The sequence below is a fragment of the Oryctolagus cuniculus genome, chromosome 7, assembly GCF_051225735.1.
Source record: "Oryctolagus cuniculus isolate XC-2025 breed Fujian yellow rabbit chromosome 7, ASM5122573v1, whole genome shotgun sequence".
NCBI classification, from domain to species: domain Eukaryota; kingdom Metazoa; phylum Chordata; class Mammalia; order Lagomorpha; family Leporidae; genus Oryctolagus; species Oryctolagus cuniculus.
In genome coordinates, this window is record NC_142873.1 from 135,559,279 (window position 1) to 135,574,466 (window position 15,188).

Consider the following 15,188-nt stretch of genomic DNA (forward strand, 5'->3'; position numbering starts at 1 on the left):
CAGAGTGGTATGCCAGCAGCCCAAACCACTGCCTGGGCCCAGGGGGGGTAGGCGTTATGGAAACAATACCCACTCCCCTTCCCAAGGAGCCAGGAGCCAGGAGCCAGGAGCCAGGGTCCCCCTGAGCACCAAAACTCTGCCCTGTTCTCAGAGCCCAGGAGCCAGGAGCCCGTCTTGGGTTAATCAGAAGGCAGTCAACCGCTGCCCCTCAGAATCCTTGGGCCCAGATGACCCTCAGGGCAACAGCAACTCAGGACACCTGGGGGCTCTAGGAGTCCCCTCAGAGGTCTCTGGTTACCTCCTGCCTGGAAGTTAGGGTTCTCCAAAAACATGGACTTCCCTGCTCTGTTTGGCCCATGCACAGGCCTCTTTAAGTATCACTATTTCTGTCTCCGTACCAGAGGGTGTGTAGGTGTTCCCATACCTGTTTATGAGGCCTGAGTTACACGTGCTTTGTGTGTCTGTTAACATGAGAGCCAATGAAGTATGTGTACCTTTGTGTGGGTGTACACTTCACGAGAAGGCGGTTGGTATACGAATTCCTTACCCTCCCCCACCTTCCTACCCAGCAAGGGCAAGAGACAGTGAGAGCAGCAGCAGCTAGCTGTAAGAGCCCAGAACAGGGGCCGGCTCACTCGCTCCTCTCCACCACCCCCGTCACCTGTCCCTTTCCTGGCTTGGGACTCCAGTCTCCCAATACTATTAGCATCAGCTGAGCTCCGTATCAGCCCAGAATGGTGTTCACACACAGCCTGAGAGGCTTCCTTCCTGCAGGCAGAAGCTACTACTCTGTTTCCCTGGTCCTTCTTGTTATCCAGGCTGCCCAGATCTGAATCCCACCAGGTACACACCCTAAGGACATAGGCTTTCGTTCTTGGCTTTGTATGGGAACCTAGCATTCGTGGGCACTTATTAACAATTAAAAAGTCATAATCTGTCAGTGTCAGGTCCAAGCAAAGCTGTTCCCCCTCCAGGCAGTGAGGTGTGAGCGAGCCTCCCAGAACTTTGCTCCCTGCTCTGAGCATGCTCAGTCCTGCCCTGCCTGCCTCAGCCACGATCCCCACGTGGGCAGGGCAGGGAAGGCAGGGACCCTGGGAAGAGAGGCATGCTGCCCCACACGACCCGGGGTCTGTATCACCAGGGCGATGTGGAGTGCCAATTCATTCATGGCTTTGGGATCGCGAGTGGGGCAGGAACAGAATCGGGCTTTTATTCTGATCTGAGCTTCATTAACATAGAAGTACTACCCTTGTGAGTTTCTAGTTCCGAGGGTTCCTATCTGCAGCTATAAATTCTAAGAAAAAAAAGAAAATCCTCCTTGGACAACTTACAAAACCACCTGAATGTCCAGTAAAAGAAGGAGGCTACCAACTCACTAGATAAACACTATACAGTCAGGGGCCAGAGCTGTGGCACAGCACGTAACGCTGCTACCTGTGGTGCCAGCATCCCACATGAGCACAGGTTCTGTCCCAGCTGCTCCACTTCTAATGCACCTGGGAAAGCAACAGAAGATGACCCAAGTGCTTGGGTTCCTGCACCCATGTGACAGACCCAGAAGCAGTTCCTGGCTCCTGCCTTCGGATCAGCCCAGCTCTGACCATTGCAGTCATCTGGAGAGTGAACCAGCAGATAGAACATCTCTCCTTCTCTTCACTCCCTCTCTCTCTCTGTAACTCTACCTTTCAAATAAATAAATAAATCTTTAAAAAAAAAAAAACTATACAATCATTAAAAATAGTTTAACTTTTACCATGAGCATATATTATTTTTTAAAGCTTTAGTGAGATAACAAAAATAGGAAAGAACTATTTTAAAAATTCCAATATAAAAATGTTTACAACTACCACAGAAACAAACAAGAACTGAAGTGCAGCTTTACCAAAGGAGGACGCATACTAGAATGCTCACATGGCTGCAGCTCTGGCTCCCAGCACGCTAAGTGTGAGACAGATAGCTGCTGTTCTTGAAGAAGTATCAGGGTTAGGGACGAACTAATCTACTTTCCTAACTTACTGTAATGAGATGGTACACCTTTCATAATGAAGAGATTTGAATATATAAAAATAGGACTGATTTCACAGCCCAAAAAACGACAGAGGCGTCAATGTTCACAGAAAGACATCAATTGTCAGCCTGACGATCACCTGTGCTTACAAAGGGGAAGCACGGCGTGCGGACTGGCGGAACGTGAAGTCACCAGCGACTTTCAGTGCGGAACGACAAGGCGCATCCAGAACACGTCAGCGCTTCCGACGACTCTCGAATTTGTAAATAGCTGGGGAGTTCACTGTTTCTTTCTTCACCTTCACCTTCTGCGTCTTATCCTACAAGAGTAAAAGGGGATGGGTAAATGGGAGGGTTTAATGAAACAGGAAGGCCAGCAAACTCGCCATGCGAGAGCCTCCAGCTCAGCCCTGCTCAGACACAGAACGCCCACCGTGTGCAGGGCAGGAACGTCCCCCTCGGGCATCCAGGGCGGCGCGAGCGCGCCCATCCTTGGGAAAGGCACTCGACATGGTTTTATTTAAAACCGTAATTTGAATTCCCTCACGGAACCCCAGTTGAGAAAGGCTGACCTAAATGATGTGCAGGGCTAAAGCATCTGACATTTAGAGGAATGATAATAACACGAAGAGGCATCGGATGGTCCTCAGCGCTGCTATTTGACTACACAATGTTGTCTATTTTTAAACACCAACGAGTGGCATGCACTGTTTTGTTAACCTGTCTAAATGTTACAGGAGCTGCTCATAAGCTATAAAGTTCACATGCTACCCGATCCTCCCCTTTGCTGTTCCCAGGCACTGACTAATAACCCCCTTATTACCTTCTTAATCAAGGAACATTTCAGCACTGTCAGAGTAACAGACACCGCTCACCCCACTGCCCCTGAGGAGCAGACATTTTCACTGGGGTTGATTTACACACGGCTAAAACCCAGTCTCAGTTAAGACCTTCACAAAAAAAAAAAAAAAGAAAAAGGAAAGAAAAAAGGCCTTAAAAAGGCCTCCGTCCTCACCATGAGATCTTTGCGTGTTTGAATTTTCTGTGCAGTCACGAACAACTCCTTCTCTCGCTCAATGCGCTGGATCAGGCAGTTATACTGCTTCTGCCTCTCTTTAGCTATGCGCTGCAGAAGACATTGTCAGGAAAACAAGCAACAGGGCGAAACTTAGTAAGAAACCGGTTCTTAATCCACAGAAGCCCAAGTATATATGGCGAGTCAGCGCTACCCTCCAAAATCATAACACAATTACTATAAAGTCCATTTTAGGAACATTCTAGAACATTCTAGTCCATTTTAGGAATGCATTCTAGAGCTCAGTGGAACCTGGAGACTACCTCACTAAAACCTGCCCTTTTACAAATGCAGAAAAATAAGGCCCAGAGAAGAAAAACAACTACGACCCAGCCCAGGGACACACGGTTCCTCTGGGCCAGAGTCCTGACTGTGCCAGACCATACTTCCAGGAATTCCTGCACCCCTATGCTAAACTGCTGCGGGTTCTGTGTGCATGCCCCAGTTCCGACGATGGCAGGAACGAGACAGTACTAGAAGTCACACCGAAAGTAGAGGGCTGTAGGGCACCAGGCAGCGGGCCTGCCCTGGGGAATCTCAGAACTTGGAGAGAAGAAATGTCTCTCTCAGCAGCAGCTGACCCGAGACTTCTCACCGCTTCTCACTCCTCTGAGACCAGTGGGGTCCTTAGGTTTTGGGGACGCAAACCTCTGAGGCAGTGACAAAAGCTTTGGGTTCTTCCTTGAGATCAATGTCCGTGCAAGTTTGCACACATCTGTGCAAACACACATACCTATTAGAACGAAATGCCAAGCCGGGAGGAGGACGCTCTGACTGCTGAAGCCCATTCACAAACTGTGCACCCCAGCAAGTCAGACACTAACTGCCTCTGCGGTTCACCTGCCAGCAATCTCTTAGTAAAAATCATTTTCGTTTTAAATGAAACAATCGAAAGAAACCACGCTCCCAGAGGAAAGCGGCAAGATGCCGGTCCTCCTAACTTCTCAGAAGCTGCGATGGTGAGCTGCTCTAGACAGGGGTTCAGAACACCAACCTCGTGGGGGCTCCACAGTACTCGAGACAGGGCAGTGGCACAGTCATAGCTAACTGGAAATAACCCACTGCCAAAGAACCCCAGCCGCCGGCCAGCTCCTCAGCTGGAGGTGTCAGCGAGGCGCGGGGAGGATCTCTGGCCTCAGACATCGGCGGCTCACCAATCCCTGCAGTCTCACAGCAGTGGTTTCAGACAGCTTTTGTTTTCCCTTTATTGCACAGACTGTCAAATTTATGGGATTACCCAATATAGTCAAACTAATTACGGGTATTTATATTACTAAAGCAAGTTTAGCTGCCTCTGAGCTAGAGAAAACTGCTGTGAAATTAAACATTGGAAGCAAAACTGATGCGGTGTAAATGATTCAAATCAAAACAGAACAGCTGTCTGCTCGAAACACATTGACAGCATTTTTTTTTACAAAATGAATCAGTCAGAAGTGAGAGTTCAACTCCAGAAGGCTCCGAGGAGGAGCCCAGCTTCTGCGCGGCCCACAGACAGTGGCGGGAAGCAGCACGAGAAAGCCGGCATGCTGTTCTGTGTTAACACGAGAGACCTTTGGATAGGTGTATTCATCGCGAAAGTCAATGTCAAAGTACTGGCTGCCAAATCCCTGAGTCGCCAGTGTCACCCCCTGTCACTGCTGGTGTCCGCTAAAAACATAAAAACACAACGAACGCGGTCTAAACTAGGATGCCAAGCCAGATCTGAGGGCCTGGACCTAAGCCCTGATGACTGCATTACACGTCCTCTGCTCTTAGAGACTGAGAATCCTCCTCCACTTCCGTTTCCACCCCCATCACCAAATCCTCCTTTCACTCTGCTGACAAAACACAATGCACTTTTCCCCACAAGTAATCATATTAATTATTTAATATATTTTAAGTGGCAAAAATAAGGAATCTAGATTCCCCTGAATTCACATCTGAACAACAAGGGAGAAAATTACCTTGAGCCGAGTCTGATGCGTAACTCCTTTTACTTTTTCCTTCTGCAAAGTCTCTATCCTGGGTCTGTTGAAAACTCTGTCGACGAGTTCTGGGGCTGTCTGCAGGTGAGTCGCAACATCAAACTGTTCCACTAAAATCCAAGGCAACCCTTAAGGCACTGTCTGTCTCTGACAACACACAACACAGACAATCCGGGTAGGCTGTCCCAGAAACTTTCAAACATTTCATACCTTCCTTCTTGGTGTCAAAAAAGAACACATGCTTATTCTGTTGCTTCCCCTGGAAATCCAGCAGATGGAGCTCTGATTTTAGTCTTTCAATTTTCTAGAATACAGAATAGGGTCTGACATTACATTAGGTTCTTCTAGGATATCAGAAATAAATGAGCAAAAACTTACACCATTTCTGTCTGACATCATTACTGTCACCTGCCAAAGAATTCCTTTCATTCTTTTAAAGAAAAGGACCACAAAAATGCATCAAGCACCACTGACATGTCAGGTACGGGCCTTCCAGAGAAGCCACCGAGTTCTTACAGTCCTGTGAGACAGAAGGGACAGAACAGCCCCCAGGAGGTTCTTCTGCCACCGTCACAGGACTAGTAAGTGGCAGAGCCAGAATCCAAACCTATGTCGGTCTCAGTCCAAACCTGAACTCTTTCTGCTCCAATATGCTAACTGTAATTCTTTTCTTTAAAAAACAGATTTATTTATTTGAAAGGGAGAGCAACACATGGTGCAAAGGGAGAGAGAGGGAGAGACTGATGGATCATCCATCTGCGGGTTCACTCCCCAAATGGGCCACAACAGCCAGGACTGGGCCAGGCTGAAGCCAGGAGGCAGGAACTCCATCGTAGCCTCCCACACAGATGGCAGGGGCCCAAGCACATAGGCCATCACCTATTGCCTTCCCAGGCACATAAGCAGGGAACTGGATCAGAAGCAGAGCAGCTGGGACTCAAACCAGCGTTCTGATATGGGATGCTGGCGTCCCGAGCGGCAGCTTCACCTACTGCACCACACCAGCCACCAGGCTGACTACAATTCTAGATGATTTTCACAATCATACATACCTAAAAACTGAAACTGTCAGAAGAAATTATCTGAAAAATTGAGAATGATGGGTTTATGTGTCTTTTCTTAACCAACATAAGCCAACTCAGAACAAAGAGTTAACTGTTACCTTAGCTTCTGCAACCCTTTTCATTTCTATATATTTGACATCTTGAGTTCTCATCAGCTTTAGCTGTTCTGGAGTTACTTCTTCCTTCGTCTCCTTAATAACATGAACTCCATCCTAGAATGTAAATTTAAAAGATACATTGCCTTTTAGATTAAAGTCTTTATCTAACTTGTTGGCAGAGCTCATGGTGAGAAAAAAGACAACCAGAAGGTGTGTGCTAACAGGGCACGAGGCCCTGGAGGTGCAGGCTCAGTGTACCCCCAGCCACCCACTCTTAGAAAAGCTCCAGACGTGAGACAGTTCAGATTCTGCAGAAATGCATGCCGCGTGGATGCTGACCAAGGGCACCTGGACTGAACGGAGAAGGGCTAGATTAAAGCCCAGGATTCCTCCCCCCACCTCCTCCCCTGCCCTTATATTCCAACAGCTGGAGCTGAAAACACCCACTGATCCATTAGGTACCCACCTGGAGTTTAACACGCGTCATTTTATAGTAAAATTCATCTGGATTTTTTTCAAGCGCCTTCTTCCGGAGAGCTCTGAGGTATTCTTGTTTTTTGTGGTAGTCACTAAAAAGAGGTTAAATGAGGTTGATTGCAGGGGGGAAAAACGAGCACATTTTACAGGCACCTAAAAGTTCACACAAAAAGAAGCTCAAAAACGAAACAGCAGTGACTGAATGTGATCCACACTCCACTGTCACTGAACTGGACTCACTTCTATGGAAGGTCCACAATCTAAGAGTCCTCTCCTATCCCAAGTGTGCCTGAAATTAACTGTCCCCATCCCACAGGTTTCAATGCCTCTTCTATCATTACAGGGAGACACCAAACAAAGCGCAAATTGAAACTCCTTGGCCAGAGGTGTGGTGCAGGCCTGGGCACCAGCGATCAAACAAGATTCAGCAGCTCCATGTGCAGGGCAGCACGTGGCCAGGACCAGGGGCTCTGGAGCCACCGCACCTGGGTTCACACGTGGACTCCACCACTCCTGGCTAAGTGCCCTCTAGATGCCAACTGTAAAATGGCTGTAAGAATAACTGACCCCAGAAGGCTGCTGGGAGGAGTGAGTGAGTATCAAATCTGTAACTCCCTAGAACACCGCCTGGCCCAGCAAGAGCACCCAGTTATTATTATTAGCCTTAAAAGCTCTGGGGCTGGGGCCGGTGTTGCCTGTGACACCAACATCCCACATGGGCGCCTGTTAGAGTCCCAGCTGTTCCACTTCCGATCCAGCTCCCAGCTAATGTGTCTGGGAAAGTAGCAGAAGATGGCCCAAGTGCTTGTGTCTAAGTGCACCCATGTGGGAGACCTGGATGGAGTTCCAGCCTCCTGGCTTTGAGCTGGCCCAGCTCTGGCTGTTGCAGCCATTTGGGGAGCAAACCAGAGGGTGGAATATGTGTCTCTCCCTCTCTCTCTCTCCTCTCTGCCTTTCAAATAAATTATAAATAAATCTTTAAAAACAAAATGAAAATCTGGGTCCTACAGAAATCCACATAATCTATTGCTACCATCTGTACTAAGAGCATAAGAAGGACCTCAGCTGACACATATGGATTACAAAAAAAAAAATTTTTATAAAGTATTCTGCAAATAAAGTGCTAAAGAAACAGAAGAATGGGGATAATTGTTTTCCAAAATGTTTTCAGAGTTCATCATCACCCACGCTCAGGCGCATGAATCCATCTTTCACATCTCTTCATTCTCCACCACTCACATGATGATGCAAGAGACTCAACAGATGGAACTTTAGATTTTATCTTGCACTTTCAGAAAAGGAGAAAAAAGATTCATATTTGGTTCAAATCCCAAGGCAAATGAAACTCACTGTGAGAAAATGCTCAGGAGTAACATAATAGAATACAAATATTCACAGTGCAACTGCAGGTAAATACATAATGCTCTGCCTCAATAAAGAGAAGTGCAGGGTCACACGCAGCATGCTTGGGTCGTCCCGTGGGTGGCAGGAAGCTCGCCCCTGCTGCACTCCCAGGCACTGCGGCTGCAGCACCTCCACTAGAAGACTGGACTTACTCGGCGCGGAGTTTGTAATCTTTCTTTTTCTCTAGCAGGCCCAGATGTTTTCGAAAGCCGGGCTGGAAGACAAAAGGAAAAAAACAGTGCTGAGTCTTTTCAGCCAACACACGCTCGAATCCACACAGCACCTGCCGGGATCAGGAGTGGCGGTGGTGCTCAGTACATCCCTGTCCTGGGAGCCGGCCCACTCCCCTGCTCCTTCCCCTCCCTGCCGCTGGGCTCTGCCCACGGACAAGCAGGCTGGTGCGGACGCCAGACAAGTCACAAGCATTGCCATAGTAGGTTTCTTGGCCTATTAAGGACAGAGAGAGGCAACAATGACTCGGCACTAAGCAACCAGCTGCCAGCTGTACTAAAATTACTACCAACTTAATCCACCGGCTTATAAAATACTACGAAGGGAAAAGATAGTAACAGGGAGACAACTGCGGTAAGGCAGCTAAATTTATAGTCTGCAGACTTTGGTTCAAATCCAACTTTACCTCTTAACAATCTGTGACCTTGGGCAAGTCACTTAACGTCTCTGAGCTGCCGCTTCCTAACTGTAAATAGCAGGGCCCACTTTGCAAGGCCATCCGGAGGATGCAGTGCACCTCTGTGTTAAGTGCTAGGGCCTGCACAAGCTTGGCACTTTGCAGGGGCCGGCGTCATGTTTACTGTTCGTACTGTATCTCTGGTCCAAGGTAGGAGAAAACCAAGTATGACACAAAGTACTTTCTCTGCCGCCCACTTGGACAGCAAGGAGGGCAGATTAAATCTCGGTGTCGGCTTTCTACAAGCTGCCACTTGCTGAGTACAGAGTACCTGTCAGGGTCTGGCTTGCTGCTGTTGCCGACGCCATCCTAACCGGCCACGTTTATGAAGCATTTCCTCTGCTACACAGCAACGCGCTCTCCTCGTTACACAGGCTCATCTGGTCCCTACGGCAGTCCAGACAGAGGTAGAGCAGGCACCCCGTTACCCCAATTTTCCAGGAGAGGAATGAAGGTCAGAGATGTGCCCAAGAACACAGAAGCGGAAAGGCAAAGCTGAAACTAGAAACCTTCGTATCTGGGGCCACGTTCTGTGCTCTTCCACAGCCCACTAGAATCATCTCGACTTTTGAGGAAGTGCGTACACTTACCTGCTGCTTAACTTCTATAATAACTTGGGTGGGACTTTTAGCAGCCACCTTTCTTGTCACATATCCTTCAAGTGATACACAGCTTTAAAAATAACATTCAAAACTTTCTGGAATAATTTTTAGACAGAGCAAAGAGAGGTGCTAACAGACCCGAGAAAGAAAACTCCAGAGTCAAAAGAGCAACAGGAGGCAGAAATTCTGAAGCTGTCACGCCGTCCCCTGACTGTACTGCCACCAGAGGAGACATGGGATGACACCTGAGGTGGGTGACGTAACCCACACCCCTGCCTCCCAGGACCCACAGGAAAACCCCCCGAAAGGGAGCACTCCTGCCGTCTGTCCGCCCACCCTTCCAGCACGGTCTCAGCCTCTCCCCTGAAATCCTCTGCTCCCACCGCCAGCCTGGAAAGCCCTCTCTCCTCTTTGCTAATCCCAAGCTAACTCCCTGCACCTGTGACTTTGGAGCCACTGTTCAATCTCTTTAAGCATGGACTCCTTACATGTACAACAAGGATAACACCCACCTCACAGGGAAGCTGTAGGAATATGAAACAATTCCTATTTTTTTTTTTTTTTAGAAATTTTATTTATTTATTTGACAGGCAGCGTGACAGAGAAGAAAAGACAGAGAGATCTTTCATAGGCTAGTTCACTCCCCACATGGCCCCAACTGCTGGGTCTGGGTCAGGCCAAAGCCAGGAGCCAAGAACTCCATCTGTGTCTCTCAAGTGGGTGGCCAAGTACTTGGCCCATCTTCCTCTGTCTTCCCAGGCACATTAGCAGGAAGGTGAATTAGAAGTGAGCACTTAACCCACTGTGCCACAAGGCTGGCCCCAAAACAATTATAGCCAGGAGGTGGGGGGGGGGGGGTGCTGTGGTTAAGCGGGTTAAGCCGCCGCCTATGACACCAGCATCCCATATGGGTGCTGGCTTGAGTCCTGGCTGCTCCACTTCCAATCCAACTCCCTTCTGATGCACCTGGGAAAGCAGCAAAAGATGGCCCAAGTGCCTGGACCCCTGCACCCATGTGGGAGACCTGGAAGAAGCTCCTGCTTCCTTGGCTTCCCTCTGGCCCAGCCCTGCCCATTGAGGTCACTCGGGGAGTGAATCGGTAGATGGAAGATCCCTCTCCATCTGTATTCACCCCCCTCTCTGTAACTCATTCAAATAAATGAAATAAACCTTTAAAAAAAAATTTTTTTTAAGCAGGAGAGGCTGTGCCTAGTATAGTCGAAGGACTCAAAAAACAACAGCTTTGCCCTCCAGGTCTAACAATTTTCCCCATGATGCTTTGGCAGCATGTCCACTCTTCCCATTTATAATCCTCATTTGGTACTTCTTTACAGGCCACTGTCTCTTGGCCTGGCGTCGTGGTGCAGTGGGGTAAGCCACTGCCTGTGATGCCATTGTCCCATACAGGTGCTGCTGATTCAAGTCCCAGCTGTTCCACTTTCGATCTAGCTCCCCGCTGATGTGCCTGGGAAAGCAACAGATGGCCCAAGTTCTTGGGCCCCTGCACCCACATGGGAAACCGGGACAGAGTTCTAGGCTCCTGGCCCAGCTCTGGCCATTGTGGCCATTTGGGGAGTGATCCAGCGGATGGATGACCTCTCTCACTGTATAACTCTGCCTTTCAGATAATTAAATCCTTAAAATAAATAACTAAAGTTGGGGCCAGCGCAGTGGCTCCGTGGGCTAAGCTACTGCCTGTGGCACCAGCATCCCATATGGACACCAGTTCACATTCTGGCTGCTCCACTTCTGTTCCAGCTTCCTGCTGGGAAAAGCAGCAGAACATGGCCCAAGTCCTTGGGCCCCTGCCACCCGTGACGGAGACTCACATGGAGCTCCCGGCTCCTGGCTTAGGCCTGACCCAGCCATTGAGGCAGTCTGGGAAGTGAACCAGCAGATGGTAGATCTCTCTCTCTCTCTGTAACTCTGCCTTTCAAATAAATAAATAAATCTTTTAAATAACAATCAAGTAAGTAAAGCTGCCTCTATTCATCATTCAGTAGCCGCTGGATTCCAAATACCTGGTGTGATTCCCAGCGGTGCTGCTTGTCAACCATAGCTAAGAGACCCTCGAAGAAGCAACAGCACCCACTAGACGAGATAATGTAAGCAAAGTGTTTTGCACCTGGGCTCCAGCTTGCAGTAGACACTTGGAGCTAGTATGAACTTCCCACAGGCACACATGGAGAAACCACTGCCCGCAGTACACCTCTGAGCAAACAGCAAGTGGACAACAGATGTCTGACAAGCGCTACTGAGCAGGAAGGACCTACTGCAGTTAAGAAGCCTCCATCTGGGGCCGGCGCTGTGGCGCAGAGGGTTGACGCTCTGGCCTGAAGGCATCCCACATGGGCACCGGTTCAAGACCTGGCTGCTCCACTTCCCATCCAGCTCTCTACTGTGGCCTGGGAAAGCAAGTAGAAGATGACCCAAGTGGTTGGGCTCCTGCACCCACGTGGGAGACCTGAAGAAGCTCCTGGCTCCTGGCTTTGGATTGGTGCAGCTCCGGCCGGTGAGGCCAACTGGGGAGTGAACCAGCAGATGGAAGATTCTCTCTCTCTCTCTCTGTCTCTCTGTGTAGCTCTTTCAAATAAAATAAATAAATCTTTACCAAAAAAAAAAAAAAAAAAGCCTTCATTCAACCCGGTCAGCTGTACAGCTTCAAATGCATCCCTCCCCTCTCCTGCCTGCCTGGAGACGAAGCTGGAGAGATGGCTCTAAGCTCTTTTCTTTTTTTTTTTCTTTTTTTTTTTTTTTTTTGACAGGCAGAGTGGACAGTGAGAGAGAGAGACAGAGAGAAAGGTCTTCCTTTGCCATTGGTTCACCCTCCAATGGCCGCCGCGGTTGGCGCGCTGCAGCCGGCGCACCGCGCTGATCCGATGGCAGGAGCCAGGAGCCAGGTGCTTTTCCTGGTCTCCCATGGGGTGCAGGGCCCAAGCACCTGGGCCATCCTCCACTGCACTCCCTGGCCACAGCAGAGGGCTGGCCTGGAAGAGGGGCAACCGGGACAGAATCCGGAGCCCCTACCGGGACTAGAACCCGGTGTGCCGGCGCCGCTAGGCGGAGGATTAGCCTAGTGAGCCGCGGCGCCGGCCCTCTAAGCTCTTTTCTGAATCCGATGCTACCTCTCTCCTGGGAAGAGTCAGGGCGGATAAGCCCAGGCTGCACGGAAGCTTACTTCTCAGCCTCTCCCTCCATGAAGTAGTGCTCCTCAATGGCCGAGTCCCGCTCCCTCCTCAGTTTCCTCACCTGTGTAATGGGAATGGGAAACAGCCACTTTACAGGGGGAGGCAGGCACCGAAGCTCACGGGCCGACCTTCACGAGCCACATGGGCCACGCACGATGACGGCATCACATCAGAGCCACCGACCTCTGTGGTCAGGGCCCCGCGTGCAGCAGTCGGAGCTGAGCATTAGGATGTGGGTTCCAATTCCAGCCAGGCACCTGGCGGCCACGTAAGCTGTGACCCCAATTTTTCTTAGAAAACGCCGGGCTCTTCACACACATCGCCTCCCACAATCACTGCACTAGAACTTCGCAGGGTAAATCTGAGTACCCACGGGATGGGGAGCAGCCTGGGTGCTTGTCCTCAGAGAACGTCATCACCATCCCGGGTCCCCACGAGGCCCCGCCCCCGTCACGCCTGCGTGATTAGCATAAACTTGCATTCACTTACATACAGCAGCTACGTAGCGCCGGGACCGGGACCGGGACCGGGACCAGGACCGGGACCCGGAGCAGGACCGGAGGAGGATGTTGGGGGAGGGGTCCTCAGCAACACACGGGGTCCCGAGCCAGGGCTGGAGGGGCCTGTGCCTTCCTACCTGGCTTCGCTCTCGGTGTTCCCGCTGCCGAGACTTAGCCGCCTTCCGGAAAGCCGCCGCCATGTCTGCTCACTCCTGGAAAACCTTAGCGGACAGCACAGTCACCGAACTGCCTGCGCCGCGCGGCCGCCGATCCTTACCGGAAACAGGCCAGGCCTCCGGCAGCTTAGAACCGCCCCCCTCTTCCCATCAGCCTATCCGAGGGCCTGTCTTTCCGGAAATATGTTCTCCAGCCAAGTCAGCTACTGCCGGAGACTTCTGGGAATTGTAGTTGCCTAGGTCTAGTCCGGTGGCGCCACGGGAGCCGGTTCTGATTGGCCGGAACCTGGCCACGCGTTTCCGAGATCTCGCCCTCACGCCGCGCGTTGGCACCTGGGAACACGTGGCCGGCACTGCCTCCGGGCTGTACTGGGCCTGTGCGCATGTGCAGTCACCTACGCTAGGCTCCCGTGGTGGTGTTTTCGCGGTACTTTTAAACATGGTAGCCATGTGAGTCTTACGGTGTGCAGGGAAAGAGCAGGCTCCCTGCGGAGAGAGGAGAGGCCTTAAGCCAGCTGTGTGACTTTTTGGCAGCTCCCTCACCTTGCCTGAGCAGGCTTTTCGCACCCATAAATGATGATTAGCCCCTCGCCTGGTAGGGCTGTCAGGGGCTCCCAGCAGAACTGAGGGGTCATAGTATAAGCGGCAAAGGTGGGAATCACCCAATAGCAGTAGCTACAAAGTTCCAAGTCCTTCACACCCCCAAGGGGCCAGCTGGCTGACAGAGCGAATGCCAAGGGCAATGCCAGGTAACAGAACTGCAACTGCTGGCCCTGGAGGCGTGGTCCCTTCCTAACTGTGCTGCCTGCCGAGGCAAAGTTACCTTCCCTGATCCTCCCTCTCCCCGTCCATAAAACGGAGGTCATGATGATACCACAGGCACAAGACCGCTGTGAGGATCAAATGCAATATGTTTAAATCGCTCAATGCTGTGTTCACAATAAAACAGACCTGCTACTGTTGTTACTACTAAACCTGGCTCGAAGGCTGGAGAGAGGGTTGGACAGAGAGCATTCCCGGGGCATTTGTCTTCTCTTCCAGGACACCACATGACGCTGGATCCTCAGTGGGTTCTGTCTCAGGATGGAGGTCACCCCGCTGAGGGGCTCTGGGGAACTCCTCTCCTCGGCGCCTGCAGGTGCCAGCCCAGTCAGGTGGTCGAGGCGACAGAGCCCAGAGCGGCTGAAATCTGGATAAAAGGCTTTCTCCTGCCTCGGAGGTTTAGACTTGGCCAACCAGGGCCACAGTGCACTAACAAAATTCCATCTCGTTTGTCACTTCCCATTGGAAGACAGGGCCTTTCGTAATCTAGCCCGTGCCCACTTCCCCAGTCTCATCTCAACCAAAAAGCTCAGCCAAGAGGCAGAGTGAGCAGGTGGCAACCCCAACGCTCCTGCCACTGGCCCTGAAGCTGACGCTGAGTGACCAGCAAAGCCCAGAGAAGCCGGCTCCTCGCCGGAAGAGGGGCCCTGAAGCCAGTCCCTGTCAGAATTGCACATCTTCCACCTACTGGCTTGCGGTTTGGAGCCTCTGGAAAAACGGCCCTGACGACAGTGATCCCCTGCACGGTGTCTGTGAAGACTGAAACAGGTCATGACCGGTCTTCCCATGGCCCCCGGCCCACACAGTCAGCATTTCAGCACGTGCGTTTTGCCTCTCCCCGTGACGGTCACTCGTTTCACCCTCTCCACCCACAGGGCTCCTGTTGGACGCCAGGTCACAAGGAAGCTGTCTGGGCAGTCTAAAAGAGGGTGTCTGCTAAGCCCCGAGGCCTGCAGGGCCCAGGCAGTGGTAAGAGTGAGCAACACACCCAGAGGAGGAAGGATATTCGCCCAGCAGGAGGAAAGCGGGCTTGTGGTTACAGGCATCCGAGAGTGATTCAGCACCCAGAGGAATCCAGGACAGGCCTGTCAGTGGTCACCGAGGGCCTCCTTGTGAAAACCCC

General features: G+C 50.9%; 1 protein-coding gene and 1 long non-coding RNA gene across 5 annotated transcripts; one reads left to right on the top strand and one right to left on the bottom strand.

The window, feature by feature from the left end:
* Positions 1–1,741: 1,741 nt before the first annotated feature.
* On the bottom strand, positions 1,742–13,345 carry UTP11 (UTP11 small subunit processome component). Of its 3 annotated transcripts, none has more exons than XM_089299112.1 (9): positions 13,205–13,345; positions 9,049–9,164; positions 8,242–8,303; positions 6,675–6,777; positions 6,209–6,322; positions 5,257–5,350; positions 5,026–5,156; positions 3,023–3,133; positions 1,742–2,327 (listed from the first exon to the last, which is right to left on the bottom strand). In XM_089299112.1, the coding sequence occupies exons 4-9, from the start codon at positions 6,693–6,695 to the stop codon at positions 2,244–2,246; spliced, it is 555 nt and encodes a 184-aa protein (XP_089155238.1). In that variant the 5' UTR covers positions 6,696–6,777; positions 8,242–8,303; positions 9,049–9,164; positions 13,205–13,345; the 3' UTR covers positions 1,742–2,243. The 3 variants fall into 3 exon arrangements, with proteins under 3 accessions (XP_089155238.1, XP_089155239.1, XP_069934827.1); XM_089299113.1 differs by lacking the exon at positions 13,205–13,345 and adding an exon at positions 12,629–13,010; XM_070078726.2 differs by lacking the exon at positions 9,049–9,164.
* Positions 9,061–12,009, top strand: LOC149125747 (uncharacterized). Of its 2 annotated transcripts, XR_016210188.1 has the most exons (3): positions 9,061–9,353; positions 9,491–9,629; positions 11,556–12,009. It is a non-coding gene; the product is annotated as an uncharacterized LOC149125747 (long non-coding RNA). The 2 variants fall into 2 exon arrangements; XR_016210186.1 differs by lacking the exon at positions 11,556–12,009 and having other exon boundaries at positions 9,107–9,353; positions 9,491–11,348.
* Positions 13,346–15,188: the final 1,843 nt, after the last annotated feature.